General features: G+C 49.6%; 1 protein-coding gene across 1 annotated transcript in view; it reads right to left on the reverse strand.

Moving 5' to 3' along the window:
- Positions 1 to 23,910, reverse strand: part of mast4 (microtubule associated serine/threonine kinase family member 4) — a 74,357-nt gene that overhangs the window by 15,736 nt on the left and 34,711 nt on the right. The window contains 14 exon segments of the mRNA XM_084694076.1: positions 128 to 293; positions 417 to 549; positions 856 to 994; positions 1,280 to 1,488; positions 1,810 to 1,901; positions 2,293 to 2,354; positions 4,012 to 4,144; positions 4,394 to 4,495; positions 4,949 to 5,158; positions 5,295 to 5,370; positions 5,593 to 5,729; positions 6,652 to 6,730; positions 7,725 to 7,794; positions 10,622 to 10,710. Coding sequence (XP_084550202.1) covers positions 128 to 293; positions 417 to 549; positions 856 to 994; positions 1,280 to 1,488; positions 1,810 to 1,901; positions 2,293 to 2,354; positions 4,012 to 4,144; positions 4,394 to 4,495; positions 4,949 to 5,158; positions 5,295 to 5,370; positions 5,593 to 5,729; positions 6,652 to 6,730; positions 7,725 to 7,794; positions 10,622 to 10,710 — 1,697 coding nt within the window.

Below are 23,910 nucleotides of genomic sequence, written 5' to 3' on the forward strand. Positions count from 1 at the left end.
GACCTGCTTGCGGAGCAAAAGCTTTTCGATCAGAGGGGGGGGGGGGGGGGGCAAACCGCCCATCGACGGCGCCTCCTTCGGTCTCGTCCGTGTGGTGAAGGAGGGGAGAAGGGAGGGGCTTACTGACCGCTGATGACCTGTCCGAACAGCTCCTCCGGCGTGTCTCCGAAGAAGGGCACGCAGCCCACCAGGAACTCATACAGGATGATGCCCATGGCCCACCAGTCCACCGGCTTGCCGTAGCCCTGCCGCAGGATCACCTCAGGGGCGATGTACTCTGGCGTGCCGCACACCTGGACCCGGACGACAGAACACCCGTTCGTTCACACCCAAAAGTTAACAGTGTCCCAATGAAACGACGTCGGCTGCCGGTTGTCTCACGTTGGGAGGTCCGGACCCTCCTGGTCCTGACGTACCTGCTTGTCTGAGAACTCCCTGGCGTCCTTCTCGATGTGGCCCTCGTAGAGGTTGGTGGTCATGTTCATCAAGCCCACCTTGGAGAGGCCAAAGTCCGTCAGCTTGATGTGGCCCATAGACGTCACCAGCAAGCTGCAGGACAGGGGACCAAAGATGACAGGAGACATGTTCACAACTGGAAGATCTGGCCTGAGACGGTCGTTTCTGGTTCATGTTGAGATTCAAGTTAATACTACAACAGGTCTGGGTATGTATTTAGCATCAAATCAAATGTATTTGTATAGCCCTTTTTACACGCACGCATGTCACAGAGGGCTTCACACACGCCCATAGAACTGCCCCTCAACCAACCTAAGCCCTCGAGGGGATATAGCATCTTCTCAGTGAAGTGACGACGGCCAGGGCGAAGTGTTTTGCATGTTTGGATCGAGAACGTACTTGTCGGGTTTGAGGTCCCTGTGGACGATGCCGTAGTTGTGGAGGTATTCTAGGGCCAGGACCGTCTCAGCGAAGTACATCCGCGCCATGTCCACGGGCAGGGGGCCCATGTTCTTCAGCAGGGTGGCACAGTCTCCTCCTGAACACACACACACACACACACACAGGTACAGGCATGAAGCTTCCACTGAGCTACTTTAACTGCTGGGAGAAACTCCACGTCTGCTCTTTCTCATTAGCCCATTCAGTCAGTCAGTCAGTCAGTCAGTCAGACCCCCTCCCTCTCTATCTCCCCCTCTCCCTCCGCCTCTCCTACCAAACACCATGCTCAGTTCAATCTTGTCAGTCTTCAGGTCCTACTACTATTAACATCTTGCGCAGTCACAGTTGTATACAAGATCATATGAGAACGTTCCGGTCTCACCTTCCACGTACTCCATGACCATGCAGAGGTGCCTGCGGGTCTCGAAGGAGCAGAACATGGAGACCACGAAGGGGTTCTCAGCGAAGGTGAGGATGTCCCGCTCCACAAAGGCCTGCTGGATCTGATTCCTCAGGATCAGGTTCTGCTTGTTGATCTTCTTCATGGCGAAGCGCTGCTTGGTCTCCTTGTGTCGCACCAGGTACACCGCTCTGAGGAGAAGAGGGGCACTGTCACACCGAGTGCTGCCTCAGCGCTGTTATCATTACTGAGCTATCAGCTCCGGAACTGGCCCGGAGGAATTTAGATCTGTAGGTTTTAACACTAATCTTAAGGGGGAGGGGGTGGGTCAGTGTACTATAATATCCATTCCAGTCGATTACGGAACTGAAGAGGAATGTGGAAACTGGAAATGTGAGTGGAGGATATCCTTGAATTCTAACTGCGGATCTCATTCAAATCCTGAAAGGTACAGCAACGGAAATGGAGTTGAAATGGATGTGTCCTGTCTGATATGAGCGAGGTGATCTCACCCATAGGCGCCGTTGCTGATGAGCTTGGTCATCTCAAAGTCTATTTCGCAGGGCTTCCGCCTGGACTGGAGCGACGCGCTGAGGCTGTGGGACTGGAGGGAGGAGAGAAGGGGGGATGAGAGCAGGGGGGATGAGAGCAGGGGGAGGAGAGCAGGGGGAGGAGAGAAGTGGGGAGGAGAGCAGGGGGAGGAGAGCAGGGGGGAGGAGAGCAGGGGGAGGAGAGCAGGGGGAGGAGAGAAGTGGGGATGAGAGCAGGGGGAGGAGAGCAGGGGGAGGAGAGCAGGGGGGAGGAGAGCAGGGGGGAGGAGAGCAGGGGGGAGGAGAGCAGGGGGAGAAGAGGGGAGTTTGTGAGCACAGAGCCGTCACAGCGAGAGGGATGACGCAGGAGCTGGACTGCGGCAATCTGCTGTTTTTTCCTCAGATGTGTTTTCTTGTCAGTGAGCTGACGGCAAGTCTTGGGGGGAAAAAGCCCGTGGTACTTACAGAGTCATCGGTCTCTGGGGTCTGTGCGATCCCGCTGTCGTAGCTGGTCAGCTGGGCTATTTCTACAAAATGAAAGATAGAAGTCAGTGAGGTGAATTCTAAAAATACGTGAAGGTTCAAATTTAGTTTGTGTCAAAGTTTTTTTTTTTTTTTTTTGGTAGGTCTGGTTCAAAAGTGCCATTTCAGTTTTCTGAACTCCATTCCAACCATTTGCCCTGGATTTAGATGTGCTTCCACTTCCAGGCCTAAAGGGAGTAGACAGCACTAACTACACACATTAGCTTTACACTTTAGCACTTCAAAACAGCTGCTGCTGACTGGATACACGGGCAGGGAGACGCTGACTGCAAGAAATCCTAAATGAGAGGAAATGGGCTGGCAACACAGACACATGTTGGTTCAGCCATCTAGAAAACTGCAACTCCAGAACAACCCGGTGTGTGTTTGTGCGCCAGTCTGTTTATGTGTGTGTGTAAGCGTGTATGTATGTGTGTAAGCGTATGCGTTTGTGCGTGTGTGTGTGCGAGCTCCCATCAGTGATGTATGAACAGCAGAAGGTGGTATAACAGCAGCGTCGAATCGGCCTCTCTGCGGAGACCCTAAACACATTTGCGATGCCGTGTAACAGCTGTCCATCCCTGGACGGGAGCTCCCGGCCCCGCAGGCTCTAGGGCAGGACAAGCAGGGGGAGACCCCCAGGGGAGGAGTGTGTGTGTGTGTGTGTGTGCGCGCGTGTATGAGCGTGTTTGTGTGATTTGGCGCGTGCGTGTATGAGCGTGTTTGTGTGCGTGTGTGCATGTCTGTGTGTGCGCGCGCCATGTGTGAATGTGTGTGTGTGTGAGAGAGAGAGTGTGTGTGAGTGTAAGAGAGAGTGTGTGTGTGTGTGTGGGCGCATGTGGGGGTGTGTGTGTGTGTTCTGGATCTCTCTGTCAGGCCTTTGGGGAAGCCATTCCTTTCTAATGAGTGCTAATGGATGTCAGCGTCAGGAGAGAGAGACGGTCATTATGAGCAATCTGCTCCAAACACTATGTTCCTCCACTCATTGTCTCAGACCCCTTTTCAAACACAATACTGCAAAAGGTATTAGGAATCATTTGTACCAGGTACCATTTCATGCAATGGTGGTGGGTGTAATATGCAGTACACTTTCAACCTGGTAAGAGGATTACAAAATTGAGAGGCAAGTGGTTTGATTTTCTACTGTAGCAATGCTGTAAAATGGTTATGAGGAATCGAATATCCAAAAGCCTTTGATTAGACTTTACACATTATTATGCGTCTGAATTTTGTCCGTTATATCGAGAACTCATTTCAGTGTGGGAAAAGTTAATTAAAATGTGATCAACGACGGCCAATCCCTCAACTTAACACAATGAAGGAGCCCAATATAGACTGTCTTACATCTATAACGCTTTTGAAAATGGTGGTTAAGTAGCTGCAAACGAAGCGTTAACTACATCCCAATCTACAGTGGGTGACGATTCCGAAATTAATAGCAGCAGAATCATTTTTTAAATATGTTTTTGGGCCAGTTTTCCCTGCTTATTGGACAGTTTGTAAATGCAGTGTGACAGAAAAGGCATAGATAGAAAAGAAACGGAAGTCATCCAGCAAAGGGTCCAAGGCCGCCAGATTCGAACCCCGGCCTCCCCCTACACGGTAACGCACGCTCATCCATGAGGAGCAAGCAGCAGAGGAGGTCTGGGGGTGGACCCTTACCCTCCAGAGGGTCGCGGGTCAGGCCCAGCTGGCTGATGATGTAGCGGGGGATGTCAGTCTTGATGCCCTGGCCCTCCTTGGCGTGGCCCTCGGCAGCCTCCAGAAGGTGGTAGAACTCCTCTGGGTCAAACTCCTACACACACACAATGTTGATATGAGACAGTGCTTGGTTGCCCACGGTTCTGTGTTGTGTATCTTGTTAGAGAAAGCTCTCTAGGTCTACTGCGCTAGTGGAGATGAGGGAAGAATGCTCTCTACCTCTCTTTATTCCCCTCCCTCCCCCCCCTCGCTCCCAGTTTCCCCCCCTTGCTCCCAGTTTCCCCCCTCTCTCCATGTCCCCCTCTCCCCTTTAGCTCGGACAGAGCACCAGGGCGAGACATACCAGGCATTCCAGCAGGCGCGCCGGCCGGGCGATGACGATGAGGATCTTCTTCACCAGCTCCTTGATGAAGGCCACCTCCTGGCTCTCAGACCGCTCCGTGGACTGCACAGGGGCGACAGGGCCAACACAACACACTCCTTCAACATTCCACACGGGGCTGGGAGCAGGTTCAAGGCGTATGGCCTGAGGTACACACTTCAGATCCAGGTGCTCGCAATAAGTCGCTCCACAATGTAATTCGGCGTCTAAAGGATACTTATTCACATCGATAAGCGTCATAAGGCGTTTATAATATTAGTTTACATTTTACATTTTAGTCATTTAGCAGACGCTCTTATCCAGAGCGACTTACAGTAAGTACAGGGACATTCGCCCTGAGGCAAGTAGGGTGGACACAACAAGGACACAACGTCATGTGGCACAGCCGGGAATCGAACTGGCGACCTTCTGATTACTAGCCCGACTCCCTCACCGTTCAGCCACCTGACTCCCATTAGTTACGGTGACGCAGATGACTCATCGGTTCGTTTGACTGACGAATAACGAAAAACCCACCTCCTGAAAGAGCCTCTCCAGCTTGTCGGTGAGCTCGCAGAAGTAGCGCGACGTGATGTGCCCCAGCCGGCTCTTCTCCAGACAGTCTCTGGCCAGCTCGATGATCTGGTGGTGGGCGAAGCCCAGGACGCCGTCCGCCAAGGGGAGGACGCTCTCCGGAGAGCTGCTCCGGATGATCTCCGTTATCCTCTCCTCCATCTGGGCCGTGGCCTGGGGGGCGGGGCGGGGAGGGGAGGAGGGACACAGGTGAGGTACTTCCACAGCCGCGAACCCGAACCAAGGGACAGGATGCGGGGTTAAAAAGGTGGACCTCGGGATGGACGGCGTGTGTCCGAACCGGACTCACCTTAGGGAAACGCTCCTTGTACACGTGGTTCATCATGATTATCTCATGGTCGCAGCATGATGGGGATCTTCCAGGGCTGCGGGAAAAAAAATTCCGGAACAATCTCTCCGGTTAACTTCACTTCTAAAAATGCATGTTTGAGTGGTATACAGCAGGAAATCAGAGCTAAATGCCAGCTCGCAGCTCTAAACAAGGTACACAGCAGTGTTTCACTGAGGGAGGGTGGGGTTAGGGTTGACCCCCGTTTGCCAACCCTCCTCCCCCCTCCCCCCTCCCACCCCCCCCCCCCTCCCCTCACCTGAGGCTGCGGGAGCGCGGTCGCATGGGCGTGACTCTCCTGCAGTCGTCGCCGGTGATGCTCTCCGTGCAGAAGTGCTTGGACAGGAAGTGAAGCTCGTCTGGTGTGGGCTGGTAGGGCAGCTGGTGGAGCTTCTCCTGTGATGAACAGGACGACTGGAAATGAAATGAATATCCATTGAACAAGAAAAGAAAAAGGAGGGAAAGGGGAGATGTGCGCCTGACGCTTTGATTTCCGTTTTGCTGTGAATCGTTTTGTTTTGTCATGCATATCTTATTGATATTGCTGACTACATTAGTATTATTATTTATATTTTTTATTACACAGATATTATTGTTGATACTTGATAAAATCACGAGTGGTCACAATTCCAATTCTATTATAAGTCTATCTTTAATGATTTAATCCTCGTTCGTTTTATATCTGCAATCTACATAACTAACAAATACACCGTTTGGCAAAACGGTTTATCAAAAGCCTTTCTTCCCATCATGCAAAAACCTTTCAACTTGATGGTGCTCACTGAAAATATGTGACAACAATGACCGCTGTAGCTTATCAGCCTGGCAGGTGCCTCTGCGCCAGACCATCTCCTGTCTCTCATTCTGAAGTGTGTGTGTGTGTGTGTGTGTGTGTACTGGCTTTGTGTCAAGGCCCTATTTACTTCCAAACAAATGTGCTGCCCCCCAGAAGCAGTTTGTGGTGGTCCGAGCCACACTGGGGAGGGGGGGTACCCTTCACAGGAGCATCTGTTCACTGGCCTCTCCAGCGCTCCAGACTTAACAAACAAGGCTGCCATCGCCAATGGCTAATGACTAATGAGGAAGTCGTCCAAGTGGGGCTTTGAAATTCATGATATTTGACTTCTATTATACACACACACACACACACACTGTACATATATGTATGTATTTTATAGCGACATAAATTATGATATCACACATACACGCTTTAATTAAGTGGTGTGACTGAACTACCCCCTGGTTGATAATGGTTTGTGTAGTCGTGTTTGTCGGGGTGTGTGTGCTGGCGTGAGAGAGGGAGTGAAGGGCCACGTACAGAGATGGTGGAGCTGGGGGTGTTGGTGCCATAGCCCGAGGAGGGCAGGGAGGCCAGGGACCAACGCCGTCCATCGGTCCTGAAAGACAACGCAGACGACAGGTCGTCAAGGCTACCGTCAACGTGGTTGATCCACCGAGGGCAGCTTAGCATGAATACACGGCGCCCAATCGCGTGTTGATTCATCTAGCGGACGCCTCTTTATGTAACAAAGCAAGGCGGGAACTCAAGGATCAGAAGTGCACAGTTTGAAGTAATTACGATGATAATGATTACCAATGAATGCCGTTCAGGGACATTGGTATGGTAAGATAACAACTTTTAAATGTTTGTTGAGGGGTGAACTCGGGGGCAGTATTAATCAACTTGGCTTGCTTTTCAAAAAAAGAAACCATTTCCAGTGGGCTGACTGGGTAAATAGTGACATCTGGGTTTTGATTGCCAATCACACACACCGAGGAGAAACTGTACTCTGAATCTTAGCCAGAGCACAAGGATAAACATCAAAATGAACAATGAAAGGGGTTGGACATATACAGTAGAGGTAAATACTGTATAATACAGCAAGGACGAACATAGAACTACATGGATTTCAACAGCTGAGGTGTATATGTCTGAGAGAGTAATGGAATTTGAACTATTGATTTATGAGTAACAAGATGGGCAAAAGGGTCCAATATTAATTTACCTGTCTGCTCTGTGGTAATGACTGTGAATCACAACAGCAAAAACATGCAAATTAATCATACGATGTCGAGGTTTTCAAATCAACTATAGCTTAGGTTGTTGGTAAAAATGATGACAGGCTGTTTAAAAATGCCAAACAGTCACTTCGAAAAGCCTTTGAGGACAAGCTGTAAAAAAAAGCCTTCTTCTGATTTAAATTTTCATGAGCCCTGTCAGAACATCCACTCATCATTTCTTTTTTTTCTTTTCCTTTCCAAGCATCCACATCGGCCAACAGCTTCACACAATAAAAGCAGACACCTTCTCAAGAATAATTCCTCTTTAAAGTGACAAGGTTGGATTGTTTCTGAAGTTGAGAGGGGACTGAAAATCCACATTGTTCTTACCTGCGTGCAAACGAGAAGTGGGCCGAGGCACTAGGAGAGAAGTTCCTGGGGCTGTCTTGAGGACTTGTGCCTGAAACGCAAAAAACGACAACTCATTTATACACACTCTTCCTTAGACGGTGTCTTCAAATGTGTGTTTCTTTGATCTTCCAGTCTAAAGCGGCAAAAACTGAGATTGTTTTATGGAACTTAAATGATTGAGCCACAAGACTAATGAAACAATGCCTTCCAATCAAGACACACTACTAATATTGTAGATAATAGTAAAAATATTAGATAAAGATAAATATAAAAATATTAGATAAAGATAATAGTGAAACAGTGTGAATCCACATCTCAGCAGCTCTCGTGGGACCAAGATGAAAATCTCAACAAAGATCATCTACTATATTGTCTTCCAATGGAAGTTGGCCCCACAAGCGAAAAGTAACAATCTGAATATCAAACAAAGTGAAATCTGTGATGCAGCATCCAGTACTTTGTGTTGAGGAATCTGGAGCTGCACTTGGGTCTCAGAGATCTTTTCAGAAACAAAAGCACTGAGAGAGCTTTTCAGATGGGTATAGTTATAAGGCCCCAGAACTGTCTGACAGGTAGATGGAGAGGATGCGATGCTGTGATGGCGACACAAAGGACACGTGAGAGCAGTTTGGAAACACTCAGGTCTACTTCTACATAAATAGACCTGAGAGTGGATCTGACTGAACACACCCTCAACTACAGTGCAAACTAAAAACCTTGGATAACTGGGAAAACGCTGCACAACTGTAAAGCGCTAATACGAAGAACCGATGTGAAGAAATCTAATGTATAAGGTCAAAACATTACAGTCCACAAGGCTCTTAACAGGAGCTTAGAGGACTTGGAGATCTCCCGAGTGCAACCTTAAGCATCCACACTCAAACGACTTCATCCCTCCATCCCTCCCTCTTTCTCTTCATCCATATGCGCACCGTCCATTCATTACCCCGGTCTCGTCTGTTTAGTGGGATAGCTCCAGGCTGTTGAACGCATCAAACTGTGTGGATTTCCTGATAGACCCCAATTAGGCCGTGTGTTCCCTCACCAGTGAGGTTAAAGCCAAGCCTTCGTCCAATGTTAATTAGACATAATTTGCCCCATCGCCAACAGGGAGAGTAAACAGTTAATTAACCAAGGACAACGATGGCACCCCCCGTGCCGATAAAGAGAGGGCTCCTCCAAACTGGGGGACAATGGGTGGAAAGCGTCTCATTAAGATGTTGATGAATGTCATCCGTTTAAATCGGGCCACCGTGTCATTAAAAGGCAAATCGAGAGAGACGCAAAGGAATCGCGTGCTCCGACCACAGCTGAGAAGGTTTTCGATTTTTTTCTAGACACTCTCAAGAGAGGGAAATCGTGTCAAAACGTTGAAAAGTGGACCCATGCTGGACTCTCCAGGACACGGCCTCATGCACGCTTGATCCAAACAAAGGAAGAGGCTTGTTGCGTGAGCTTTACCCAAACCTGAAACCCAACCAGACCGTTCACAGGATTAACGCCTCTCTCCAGCAAAGTTGTGCAACAGTACATTGTGGGTGAATCTCCCCGTTGGCTAGAAAAATGAAAGACATTCGACCCCCCCCCCCCCCAAAAAAAAAAAACAGATTTCAAAAAGCAGAATCTGCTGGACTTTTTCACTTCCACGTCGCGTTGAGAAGCAACGCTCTTACCTAGAGTCGCCGTGTTTCGCCTGTGCCACAACACCAAGTCTCCACCCAGCTCCGTCGTCCACTCGGGAGTGTGGCAGTTGTGAGGGTTCATCCTGAGAGCAGAGCTCCTCCAGCCAGGGGGTTAACAACACTGTCTGGCGCCTCTATCCCTATTATCGCTGCACTGTGGAACAGGAAACGAGACGCCCTGGGGTGAACGAGAGCGCCCCTCCCTCTGCTCCCTGTGCACTTCCTTCCTGTGGGGGGGGGGGGGGGGCCCACACTTCCGGGTCCATGACAATGCAAAGCGCTGCCCCTGCCGTGCCACTCTCCACGGACGCACGGCTCGGGGTTCTCACCAGAGAGAGAAAGGGGCTGGCCTTGACCAAGAACACGACGCTGTCAACTCCTCTTTTTCCTTTTTTATATCGAATTTTTTGGGGGGGCATTGTTATGTTTTTTGTCCAAGAGAGACAGACAGAGACAGAGAGAGAGACAGAGAGACAGAGAGAGAGACAGACAGAGACAGAGAGACAGAGAGAGACAAGAGAGACAGGCAGAGAGAGAGACAGAGAGAGAGACAGAGAGAGAGACAGAGAGAGAGACAGAGAGACAGACAGAGAGACAGACAGAGAGACAGACAGAGAGAGAGAGGGGAAGACATGCAGCCATGGGCCCAGGGCAGACTCAAACCCAGGCCACAGCTTCGAAAGGTCTCAGCCTACATGGTACACACTTATTCCCAGTGAGCTACTGCAGCGCCCATACTCTTATTTTCTTACCTTTCCATGCCCCCTGTACAGCATAGCTTATCTCCTTTTGAGATGGTTCACATTTGATCACCCAGACCATGTAACGACCAATTCCAAGCTGTTCTGTATCCAATAACTGGTTCTGGGCCACCTCTGTTACATAAGAATGGCGGACAGGCTAACGTTGGCGAAAAGGGGCCAGAGGTTATGAGCAGGACCCAGAACGGGACCTTGTGAAGAGCTAATGAATCAGAAACGCATTGCACTTCAGACAAGTGTTTTTTCCCCAGAAAACATCTTCATTTGCCAAAGACAATGAGGCCCCCTTTTCAAGGCCAGAGGGCCGTACGTACAGACCAGCGCGTCTTTGCATGCGAGCATGACAAGATCTCTCGTTCCCCGAGCCACTCCACGCACGCGTCCAAACCGAGGACTGTGCACGACACACACACACACACACACACAGTCTTACCTGTATGTGACGACAGAGGGGAATGGGGGCGTGGCAAGGCTGAAGATTGACCGCTTCCTATCAGGCTTTTTCGGTTGCTTGTTCTGCAGCTGCGGAAGCACAGGTAAGGCGTCACACGTTAAGACAGGACAGCTTAGTCACAGTCCCGTCATTGTACATAATCCAGCAAGTTAGTAACAAACTTCAGTTATTTCACATGTACAGTGGTTCTATGATCCCAAATCAGCATTTCTTTACAGGTTTAGTACGTAATCAAACCTGTGCCCCCCAAGACCCAGAAGAACACAGTAGCTAACTCTCTCTCACACACACACCACTGAGCAGAGCAACCAGACTGTCTTAAGTAACCTATTCATAATAATAGCAGCCCTCATTAAGGCCTCTGGTTGGCTGCGGATGAACCAGGTCTCTGGACCATTAAACACAGTGGAGGCCTGCTTTGATAAACACGAGGCACAAAATATTAGGAGAAAGACATAAAAACAAAACAAAAAACACAAATTACAGGCAGTGAAGTAGCTAGCAGGGATTCATTCCCTGCAGATCTGGGAATGTTAAAGACTTCAGAAAGTTAACACAAAAGGCTGTGTTTCACCTACTACAGTACAGAACCGTCGAGTAGCAAGGTAGCATCCTGCAAAGCCGCACATCTGAAAGTTTGTTCATTATCGCGGTCCCCGTCCCACAAACGCATTTATTCATTTCCGATTCGACCCACATACCGTGTTCGATGCCTTTTCCATAACCTGTACCATTTACAGCTGCCGGGAAAGGGCATACCGGTCCCCATGGCGTGTTGAGTGTGTCTCCCTGGAGGTGGACGACAGCCCAGGTAGACCTCCAGCTCCCTGGTGCAGTGTATATACACAGCACACGTTCCCTGTCTGCGACACAGTACTACGCACAGACCCCTGCCCTGTCCAGCTCCACACAGCTCCTTCAACGGAGCTGAAGGACAGACACAGCAGCCGTCTAATGCCACGCTTACTGCTGACGGCTCAGATCCTCTTAACCGCCAGGCTTAGAGCACCCACTTTGACGGAGCAGAACACACAGAGAACTGGATCGGAGTATGTTTTGAAGAAAGAAACACAACCATCATCAAAGTCTTGAGTTTTTTTTTTAAGTGTGTAGCCGTTTTTGTGCCTGGCATGGTAGTCACTGGCCATTGTTTCTTCGAATCTTTTCCTGTGTCATTTGGTTGACTGCCATGTTGTGATTCAAACACTCCTAATGACTCATGGATCTGTCTAATCTCTGGAAAAGTACTGCATTATCGCAGCTGTAAAAAAAAAAAAGAAACACACACCCAAAACCTCTGCAGTATAATTCCCAAACGACGTGAGTCTGGAAATACATAATTCCTGAAAGAAAAAAAAAAAGACTGCAAGGTCAGACTTCAATGACACGAGTTACATAACCTGCACTAAGAGGCCTGGCATTTCACATAGGATGTTAAGCTGGTATTGTGACACATCTCATCCAGCGTAGTCATAGAAACATCCAGCCGTCCAGCATGAGAGCTCACCTCAGACGAGGAGCTAAGCGCAGTATGCTGCATGGATAGAGGACAGATTGCTTCCTCACAGCCAAAGACACTACAGTAGCGGAAGGGCTGTTAGTGTGTGTGTGGTTGTGTGTGTGTGGGGGGAGAGTAAAAACAATAAAATAGATAGAGAAAAGATGGGGGTAGATAAAAATATACATATACAGATAAAGTGAAAGAGAGACAGAGAGAGATAGAGAAAGAGTGAGAGAGACACACACAAAAAGAGAGTGAGAGAGACACACAAAGAGAGAGAGAGAGAGAGATACACTGAGAAAGGGTGAGGGGTTGTGCGAGTGCGTCTGGAGAGGCAGCTGCTACAGGTGTCATGATGCGCTGAATCTTAATGCAGCCCCGATGAGGAGACTGTCACGATGAAGAGACTGTCACGTGAGAGGTCACAGCCTTCTGTACAGCTCTGTTCTACCGTTCACCCCTACGGTGGCAGATAATCCTCATTTCACAGCATTTTCAGTGGTAGAAAAGAGGAACTGGAACCCAGCAACCCTTGTTGTCATGGCTGCGAGAGAGCACTACAGACTAGCGTGGGGCGTTTGACAAGAGCGTCGTGCGCCACAGTCCTGCTAAGACGCCTGCTCCATTCTGAAAGCCTGAACGACCGGCTCACCATGACCACTAATGTGAACTGTCCTACAAGCTGCATGTGTTGAGTATCTGCAAACTGGCATGAGAACAACTCAAATTAAAAGGTCTTATTCTTATTATTCGTATTGTTATTATTAGAGTCGGGAAGGCCCCCTCCGTTCTGCTGGTTGAAACACGGCCAAATTATCCGTCGCACTGAAGGGAAGCTGGTGGACTGAAGCTTTGCATGCTGGGTGAGTCGGTGACCATATGTTTGCTGGGCGAAATCCCACATCCAGCACATGATCGAAGAGGGAGGGGGATTGTGGGATGCGCTGCAGGATGAGACAGACTCATCTGTCCACATAGGAGACGGTTGTTTACGCGGCGTGAACACAGCCATGCATATTACATAGCCTCCTCTGTACAGACAGTTCCAGACCACAAATCACATTACAGGGATGTTAATCGATCCCAGAACTGCTTAAACAGATCGCACGCGTGTTCATAGAGGGCAACCAGGACGTCTTGTATCGAGCATGAAGGGAAAAAAATGTCCACTGCAGACAAACATCCAGGGTGCAGCAGCCTCTTACACAACTAACGGTCTCTGCTTTCTCAACGTTCAGGAATTTCCAAATGCTAATCGTAATCTGGAATTCAAACTAAACAGATTCTCTTCTCCCCCCCCCACCCAATGTCAATCTACGAGTTGAATTGTTTTTACGTAACCACTTCCACCAAAGTCCTTGTTATCAGTCATGAATCGTCGTCCACATATCTACTGTCTTAAATCTCTCTTAAGCTTCTTAAGATTATAGGAACAGTCCTCGGAACCAGTTTTCTTCAAAACCCACATTCTGCGAAATCCATCAAGAACTCTGCCCGAAAGTGAAGTCAGGACAGTGAGGAAGTGAGTTTCTCCAACCCCTAGTGACCAGGTGCGTTCCAAGGCTGTGATGACACACTCATTCGGTGCACTGAGGAAGTGAGCAATGTGTGGTCACAGGTGCTCAGTCAGAGAGGATCATGGTCCCAGATCAGACTATTTATACCTGCCCACAGTACTTCAGGATTAAGATTGGGCAAGGCCACACTTCTCTCCACTCCACTCCCTCATCCCCCTCTCCACAGCCTTGTTTCAGACCCATCCAAGTGCTCGGAGAACATACCATAGCACAGCAACTAATACCAGGCAGTTTGAACGAGACACACAGAATTGATTGGGCCTCTCTCCACCTCTATCCTCCTCTCTCTTCTCTCTCTCCCCCTCTCTCTCTCTCATTTACCTATATGAGGCCTGGCAGAACTAGATTTCTCCAGCTCGGGGCTGTGACAAGCAGGCAGCTGAGCACCCGGGCTGGGGCAGGACCAGAGCCGCAGTCAGGGGAGCCGAGGGTGATTGTCTAAGCAGACCCTCAAGAGGGGATGAAGGGGACCTGGGTAGGGATGATAGGGAGAAAGTAGGCCAGCGCAGAGTGTGCCGTACTGCAGATGGGGAGAGATTCCTGGACGGGCTCCATGCTCCGGGTGCGCTGTGCCAGTCTCAGTACACATGCAAAACCCCTTCACCTCACGGAAAGGCATTGTTAAGCTTCGTAGGAAATCTGCTCATTACAGACAGATGACAGACACTCTCAAGGGGCTAAAGTGAACCGTGTGTAAACATGTGAAGACGGAGGAGCCCGGTTTGAAGCGCACCAAACTGAATGTTAAGTCGATCTGGCCTGCTGTTCCTGTCTGAGATGCTTTTTTGTTTATCCAGAGACATGGTGATATAAAACAGTGCTTGGTTTTTACTTCTCTCCATAAAATCTTTGAGTGTCTTGCTTTATGGCTTACACTCTCCCATGGTCGGTTCAGGCTTCAGAAATATATTTAACAGCACTTCCCACAAAAACTAATGCTGAGAGTCCGTTGACCCCTTATGTCGGACACAAGCACATCTCCTCATCTGTCTTGAAATGCAACTTCTTCGTCACTGGTGAGCCGATGTAAGCCCAATGTCATAAACCTTATCCACAATCAGGCAAAGTCTCTCTATTTTCGCACACTCTCTCTTCCATACCCCCCCCCCCCCCCCGCTTGCCTCCCACTCCCTGAGTCGGCAATGTTTTCAACTTTTCTGCACAACAAGGCTTCAGAGCGGGTCCGCTTTCGGGCATTCAACTGTCAAAGCTTGTCTGTAGCGTTTAACTGTACAGATGTGTTGCGTAATAATAAAAAAATTTAAACTCACCCTCACCACAAAAATTCTCAATCCTTGTCATTTTTGCAACATCGTGTAAAGGATGGCATCCTCTACACCTATAATGGTGAATGGCCCACCGTGCCCACATGACCCAGGTATCACACAAGGTGACCAGGCCTTACCTCGTCTAGGTAACCTGAGAGGTGACCAGGCCTTACCTAGTCTAGGTAACCTGAGAGGTGACCAGGCCTTACCTAGTCTAGGTAACCTGAGAGGTGACCAGGCCTTACCTAGTCTAAGTAACCTGAGAGGTGACCAGGCCTTACCTAGTCTAGGTAACCTGAGAGGTGACCAGGCCTTACCTAGTCTAGGTAACCTGAGAGGTGACCAGGCCTTACCTAGTCTAGATAACCTGAGAGGTGACCAGGCCTTACCTAGTCTAGGTAACCTGAGAGGTGACCAGGCCTTACTTAGTCTAGGTAACCTGAGAGGTGACCAGGCCTTACCTAGTCTAGGTAACCTGAGAGGTGACCAGGCCTTACCTAGTCTAGGTAACCTGAGAGGTGACCAGGCCTTACCTAGTCTAGGTAACCTGAGAGGTGACCAGGCCTTACCTAGTCTAGATAACCTGAGAGGTGACCAGGCCTTACCTAGTCTAGGTAACCTGAGAGGTGACCAGGCCTTACCTAGTCTAGGTAACCTTGCCGCGTCAGTCTACATTGAGTTTGTTCGGTGTGTTTGAATGTCTTTGTTTTCAAAGAGACACAGGGATGTTTTTCATGCTGATATTCCAGTGGATTCCATATGACAGTAATAGATTACAGACTGGAACTCTATGTCCTGAAAATTCAGAGTGAATTTCTATTTGATATTAAGCCTACTCTCTGTGCTATAAAATAGGTCAGGCCATGGATTAAAACCAGTTGGAGAGGACCCATAGAAGCGACTACAATGAACTGGTACAGATAACATGCAACTCGAACGTATCCAGTATCTAGCGTGACTGCTAAACAAAAGTTCACAAAAGGCCTTAGAATACATTAAAACTTGTTTCTCTCTCAGCATCACATCCCAGAAACACAAGATAAAACGCACAGTCGTAGACAACTACCCAATCAGCAGGCTCTGTTTTTCCTACCAGAATCCAAGGGAAGTGGGCTAATCACAGGGTATTGTTGGTAAACCTCCATTGTATAAAGTCCAGGACTTGAAAGATACAACCTTGATAGCAATCAGAATTTCACCCAACAGTGGAACTCACAAAGCAAATCACACACAATAGGGAAGCAACACCCGTCTGATTGTTTCGGCGGCGAACGTCATAAAAACATCTTCAAATGAGCCCATCCCTCTCTGTATCTTCAGGGTTCTGGAAGGTTCTTTACCTTTTAGACCGCCGCAGACGGGCTCCATTGAGGAAGTGCGGCACGTGAAAGTTGGAGAACGGCGTCCACGGACTGGACTCGGCCATGACGTCCGAGTCCTGCCAGCCCCCGCAGAGAGGCAGATGGAGGGGGGGTCTCAAAAGACCCGGAGATGAGAAGCGACGAGCGCCGGCGGACTGCAAGCGGCCGCCGCCGTCCCGACAAGCGTTCCGGAAACAGCCGGCCCTGTCCGCCGTCGCAGACTCCCTCTGCTGCTCCGGAACAAACTTAATCTGCCCGGGAACATCTGCAGCCAGCTGCGGCATAAACAGTCCCGTCTGAGCGGTCGGAGCGTCCTTCGCTCTCCTTTCAAACCAAAACCCCCCCCAAAAAAGTACTCCAAGGAGGATCTAACACTAACACGTCTTCCAGAAGCGAGTGTGTATCAGGGACTCCGGTTGGGATGTGGACACTTGACAACAGCTGACTTTTTCTGTTTTGTTTTTTTTCTTTCCACGGGGAGGGATTTCTTGGTGCTGTGCCTCGGTGGCTGTGCTGTCTTCTTATCCCACACTCTCGAGCCTGCTCCTTGTGCTCCCTATCGTGTAACAGGCATCTACCACTTCACTTCCCGAGCGGGGGTGGGGGTGGGGGGGGGGGAGTCGAAGAGGAGCTGCATCATCGTCAGGCGCTGCCGTGTTCACAGCTCTTGCGAGATTTTGTGCTTTTCCGCGGATGTCCTCTGTTGAGATATACAGCCTCCGGGCCCAGCCTCTCCCTCTCCCTTTCTCATCTCCAGGCTCCGACACAGCCACACCTTGACTGCCTGTCCCCTTTGATCTGCCTTGTCTCGCTGACGAGCCCACAGGCAGAAAAGAGAAAAAACACAGCTGCAATTCTGTTTATTTGACCTCATATCCAAGCTTCGGACGGTTAAAACAGTTTCGGAGATAGTCGAAGATCAAACGCAGACAGCCTACTAAGACAGTGCCTGGGGCAGACTCCTACTCCCCGATCTCGAACCCGACCTGCCGTTAAGCCAAGAGGACTTTGGGAACCAGCGGTACAGACCGGCCTACGAGTTAGCAAGTCTCGCACAGGGCTACACCAGAACTAGGTTTTGAAAGTTACCCAGTCGGCAGTTGGTTGTTGAATGCGTCTGAGCGAGCCGCTGTGTGTGTGTGAAATGGGGGGGCAGGCAGGAGAAGCATGCAGCCACATGCTCAGATTCCGCGGCGGGGAGTAAACAGTGATCTCAGCGAGACCTCTCCTACACCCCCCCCCCCCCCCCCCGGAGCTCACGTGATCGGCGCTCGATCCGACACACCGGGGAAGGGTCCAATCACAGGACCAGGCCCCCCGAGCCACGCTCCAGACCAGGGAGCAGAGTGCGGCTGGGTGGATCAACCCGCCGGGCCTGTGGTCCCTCCTCAAGCTGCCTGGGCGCTCACCTTGTCATCATCCTCGCTCGTGACCAGCGATAACAACGCCGCTCTCAGGCGGCTCTTTGCTGACGTCAGGTAGCTAGCCTCAAACTCCAGTCCCTAGCGGGCCGATGTGACAGCCCTCGCTCTAATTATGGCTGTGCTCTGCTTCTCTGTTCCACATAAGAAAGGATGATTTAAAAGGCACGACCATGCTAACCGGTTCGGTGAGACGAAGACAGTCAGCCGACTTTGGGTAAAGTGAATGCAGGATGTGGACTCGCATCTCGTCTCACGAGTGCTGACTAATCTGTCTGCTGGGAGCACACGAGAAAAATGTTGCCATATCTACTAGATTTACTGTCGTTCTTGTAAGAGTGAACTGCCAAACGAATGAGATAAAGAGAAAGTTTCAATATGAGGCTTCACAAGACACGTTCCATATACAAAAAAATTATACTACACCGCGGCTCAATATTTTGAGGGCAAATTAGAATTCTGAGCGGCGCAGCAATTAGCAGAGTACGCTAATCTCTTATAATTCTCTAATCCTGATTAAACTTCACCATGTTCTCTGAAATCACTGTGAAACACTATTGTTCTGATGGGAGATATCACATACGGGCAATGACACTTGACTTCAAAGACCCTGGCCATGGTGCTTGATAGCTTGGCGGTTAGCACGTCTGTTCGGGCTGCTCAGCATCAAATCCAGGAGCCATCTGGAAAACCGATTAGGAAGCCATCAGACTAAATACACAAAGTCATTTCAAACGGGTGAGCAAAAGTGTCGTATCACCATGAATGAGTATCTACCGAAACACAGGCCTCAAGTGAGCGTGGTAGTGATTCACTTGACTGTTAGCCAGCCAGACAATCAGTACGAGGCGGGCAGAGAAGAGGACCTCCAGAGACAACATGAGGGGGAGTCGCTCATTGATAAATGCCGCGCAGAGTTTGTGCCGTGTTTTCACCGAAAATAACCGTTTTTTATTTTTTTACTAAGAGCGGCTCCACACTGGCAGACATCACAACATCACACGCCAACAAATACACATCTTAAAAATGTGTAAAAAAACAAATGGATGGTTGCTCAAGCGCGTGTCGTCATAACACACACGCTTGAGCAACCGAGACGATATGAATAAGCATGAGGCCGATGAATAAATACCGAATCCCCTTTTGATCATCAAAACTAAGCAATCAAATCATGCAAGACGCATGTTGTTGGGACATAGTCCTGACACTCCCATATACCACAGACCCGTAGCGGTAGAACACTGATTATGTAAACATTAACTAAAGCGAAACTCTTGTGCGACAAAAGGGGCTTGGGCTCGATGACCCATTTGAATAGTGGAGAGCGGGAGCCCCTGGGAACAAAGCGTGATTGAGATGGGCTCGGCAGGCGACACATCAAGAGACAGTGGAGAGGACAGGGTGACCTGCTCACTCAGACATCATTAGTGAGCACAGCAGAGAACTCTGGGAGGGAGAGACAGAGAGTGGGAAAGAGAGAGAGTGGGAGAGAGAGAGAGAGTGGGGGAGAGAGAGAGAGAGAGAGAGAGAGAGAGAGAGAGAGAGAGAGAGAGAGAGAGAGAGAGAGAGAGTGAGAGAGAGAGAGAGTGGTAAAGAGAGAGAGTGAGAGAGAGAGAGAGAGAGAGAGAGAGAGAGAGAGAGAGAGAGAGAGAGAGAGAGAGAGAGAGAGAGAGAGAGAGAGAGAGAGAGAGAGAGAGAGAGAGAGAGAGAGAGAGAGAGAGAGAGAGAGAGTGGGAGGGAGAGAGAGTGGGAGGGAGAGAGAGAGACAGAGAGAGAGAGAGAGAGAGAGAGAGAGAGAGAGAGAGAGAGAGAGAGAGAGAGAGAGAGAGAGAGAGAGAGAGAGAGAGAGAGAGAGAGAGAGAGAGAGAGAGAGAGAGAGAGAGAGAGAGAGAGAGAGAGAGAGAGAGAGAGAGAGAGAGAGAGAGAGAGAGAGAGAGAGAGAGAGAGAGAGAGAGAGAGAGAGAGAGAGAGAGAGAGAGAGAGAGAGAGAGAGAGAGTGGTAAAGAGAGAGAGTGGGGGAGAGAGAGAGAGAGAGAGAGAGAGGGAGAGAGAGAGACAGAGAGAGAGAGAGAGAGAGAGAGAGAGAGAGAGAGAGAGAGAGAGAGAGAGAGAGAGAGAGAGAGAGAGAGAGAGAGAGAGAGAGTGGGGGAGAGAGAGTGGGGGAGAGAGAGTGGGAGGGAGCTTGCCAGAGACAGAGAGAGAGAGAGAGAGACAGACAGAGAGAACCAGAATCAGGGAACCAGCCGGTTCTTAATCTTCACAACACCCCCCCCCCCCCCCCTTCAGATAAAATGGTCTCCCTTTCTGAAATGCGGACAGGCATGGGCTACAAGCCCAACGTCTAACATTTATATCTCATAATTAAAAGGAGAACAATCACTGCGGTCTTGATATAACGTTTTCACCAAATCAGAAGCTCTATGCAAGAACCCGCTTCAATCCAACATTGGAACCTAAAAATCTTGTTACGCTGATTATCTTCCCTTGTCAGAAGGATCAATCTCGCCAGGTTCCAGGCTGATTCAGACCGTCCCCGACTTTGAAGTATTCCCTCAAATCCTACTTAGCACTTGAAAGAGGACTATAAACCAGACCACCAAAAAGAGAAGGGGGAGATGGGGTTGACACTAAGAACATTATATAGACACTGTATCCTCCCCCCTTCCTCAAGCACACCAGAGGAGAACCAGAGGAGAACCAGAGGAGAACCAGAGGAGAACCAGAGGAGAACCAGAGGAGGCGGAAATGAAAACTCCAGAGTCTATCCCTACAGTATATACCCGAGAAACAAATGCATGCGCACATACACACACACACACACACACAAAAAAACGCCCTCAATCCTCACAGACTGGATTCGTGTCGGGGATCTTTCCTCAGATCCTTCAAACACGATGGCCATGGTCGAAAGAGCGCGCGCTTACCTCCAAAAATGAAAGGCATGCAGCGGGCTGCAGGGGCTGCAGGGGCTGGTGGGGGTCGGGCTCAAGCTTCGCGGAGTGAGGCTGGAAGTCAGAGTGAGCCGGGGTGAGCAGGGGGGTCCGGCACAACAGAGGTTTCACACAAGTACAAATGGCGTCTGACACACTGTAGACCTGGGACTGATGTATACACACACACACACACACACACACAGATACCCTGTTCTGCTTGCTGATACACGCTACACACACACACCAGAAGTGTGCGTGGCTGAGGACACCCTTTGAAATGAATCAAAATGGTGGTTTTTGGGAAGAGGTTACCAAGGCACTTGTGTGTCTGTCTGTCTGTCTGTCTGTCTGTGTTTCACTCTCAGTTTCTTCTCGTGGTGTCTCTCAGAGGGCGAACTTTTTTATTTTTTATTTTTTTAAAGCTTTCTTTGTGGCGATGGAGCAGAGATGGAGGAGAAACAGGTGCGTCGTGTCCCTTTTGTCATTGTTGCCATTTTGAGGATTGTGAAGGTGCAATTACTGTATATGCTTGGCTACTTCTCCATCTGAAGCAAAGACAAAGCCGACTTCAAACAACAAATGACCTCATCTCTACAAATGGGGGGGGGGGGGGGGTTAACCACCTCACTGGCTGATTGATTAAAAACTACTGTGTATAACAATCTTTAATTGGAATATTGATACAAATGACCATGAAGGATAAATGCAATATTATAATTGCACTGTCACCGTATCTGTCAAATCTAATTAGTTTAAAACGCAACTCAATCATGTATGAAAACAATAAGATGCCTCAAACCAAATCAAGCAATAGTATTTGGTATGTCTAACTGAAAAACATCATGCCCCTTGCAGTATGGAAACCCTGAACTTTAAAGTGCCTTGGTAAACATGACCAAACCTCACTGACCATTGTGGCAGGTTGTTTTACTGAGGGTTAATCCCTCCGATGCTCATTAAGCACGGAGGGAAATAAACACAGCCTTCTCTGTTTCGAACCCAACAGATGACTGCGATTAAAGCAGCCAAGCTCTGTTGCTCAACATAAACATAAGGCCTTTAACTGAGGCCATTTTATTGCCTATCGCCTGACTGAGCGACCGCATGCCAGTTGATCTGTCAAAATGATTCAGAGGTGTGTCAGTATCTGTGTCGGAGCATGTGTGTGTGTGTGTGTGTGTCAACCAAAACAAACAGGAAGGTCGAGCAGCTGCGTCAGTCCTTAGCTTGACACACACACACACACACACACACACACACACACAGCCACAACCACTCATTCATATAATACACACAAACATATACATCCAGTAAGCTCCGCCAGTGCTGGAGCTCTCGCTGCAGACACGGCTATCGTGGCGGCGCTGCATAAACGCCTCGACGCTCGTCGCAGCAGAGCGGGGGAGCGACGACATCAAAAGGTGCAGCGGAGACCGAGCGAAGCCGTGTGCTACAGAAGAGCTGCATCTGAGCGGCTAGTTAGGATAAGAGAGAGAGAGAGAGAGAGAGAGAGAGAGGGGAAAAAGATACTCACTCTAACGTCAGCCCCGGAATTCTCAGTCTCTCCCGCTGGCCTTTCATGGCTGAACTGCACTAGCCCGCTCTATTGTGCACATGATATATTCACACTGCCAGTCTCTCCCCCCCCCCCCCCCTTTACTGACAAAGAGCCAGACTCAGCCACCATAGAGGAACGTAGCTAACAATCTCTCTCTCTCGCTCGCTCCCTCTCTCTCTTGCTCTCTCGCTCTCTCTCTCTCTCCAGAAAAAAAAGGGGGGGGGAGAGGGAAAAAAAGAAATGGGGGAAACGCAGCCCTTGTTTTTGGTTTTTCAACGTTCCACCTTGAGTCTGTCAGACCAGATCCGTCAGACGCCTGCAGAGAGGGGGGTGAAAGCGAGAGAGGCAGGACAACACTGCGACCCCCCCCCCCCTCTCTCTATCCCCTCCCCTAACACACGCCCCCCTTCTCCATCACACACATACACACACTCCAGTCCGCTCCTCCTCCCTGCTCCGCAGGCTGGCGATTGGCTGCGTCGACGCGGCAGCGAATGGATTCTGCCCGCCTGTCCGTCGCTCTCCATCATGTCACCTTGACTGGTCCTGACAGCGGAGCAGGGCAGCGCACGACGCAGGCGGTGTCACCGCGTGGCTAACGTCATCCCCAGCATTCCCCCTCTTCTCCACAACACACTGCAGCATCTCCCCTCTTCTCCACAACACACTGCAGCATCTCCCCCCCCACCCCCCTGGCTTCCTCCTTCCCATCAACACCACATGAGCGGAGACTCCTGGAGAGAAGGTTACTCCGTGAGCCCAGATCCAACGAAATAGATCGTTTCTTTACAGCTGAGGAAAGGATTTGGCCAATAAAAAGGGATTTCTCTGAAATGAGGTTAGCAGGGCAGTGACGGAGGGATGATGGTATTGGAGGGCTGAAGCCCAGGGGGCAGATAAAGGATGATGAGGCCACAGACCTTCCCACGCCCCCCCTGTGGTGCTTCAGGACCCCTCCGGGGCTGGTGCTTACAACATCAATAACACTAGTCCCACACGCGTTCTCTCTGGCCGCTGTTGTTGGCTGTCGTATCTTGAAATAGTCAAGACCTCAGGTAGGCTTGGCTAAACCAATGGGCAGGATCACTGACTGTGTTAGGTTTACGTGCAAACGTTTTTGTTTGTTTGCTCACGTTCCGAGGTGTTACGGGGGTGCGTTTGTTTTGAGAAGAAAAAACTAAACGAAACACAAAAACATGTTTGGTCCGAGCAACTCACCTCAACCATCGAAACGCACTCGGTTGTAAAACGGTGAATACAAACTAATTGAACATAACATTCGGAAAAAACTGCAGTGAAGATGCGTGTAAAGGGTATTTACTGTCATGCTGCAAATGAAGCTTCTGTAGCGTAACTAAGACAGATCTTGTCCAGTAGTTAGGACTTGACTGGATTCAAGCAGGTCTCAGAGACATAGCAGCCTCATCAAAGGATAGTCTCCTGTCAGCCTTGTGGCACACCTATTCATTGTTTATCACCATGAAGCAAGCTCAAGGAGCAAAAGCACTGACAGTGAGCACAGAATACGCATATCCACCAGTAGCAGGAAGACACAAACTGGGGCATGAGGACAGAGGGATGTTATGAACCTGGAGTGGAACTAGGATAGACAGGCAGACTGGCTGGCTGGCCTCAAACCACCAACCATA

This window comes from Hypomesus nipponensis, chromosome 27 (genome assembly GCF_054491055.1).
Source record: "Hypomesus nipponensis isolate SF chromosome 27, ASM5449105v1, whole genome shotgun sequence".
Lineage (NCBI taxonomy): Eukaryota > Metazoa > Chordata > Actinopteri > Osmeriformes > Osmeridae > Hypomesus > Hypomesus nipponensis.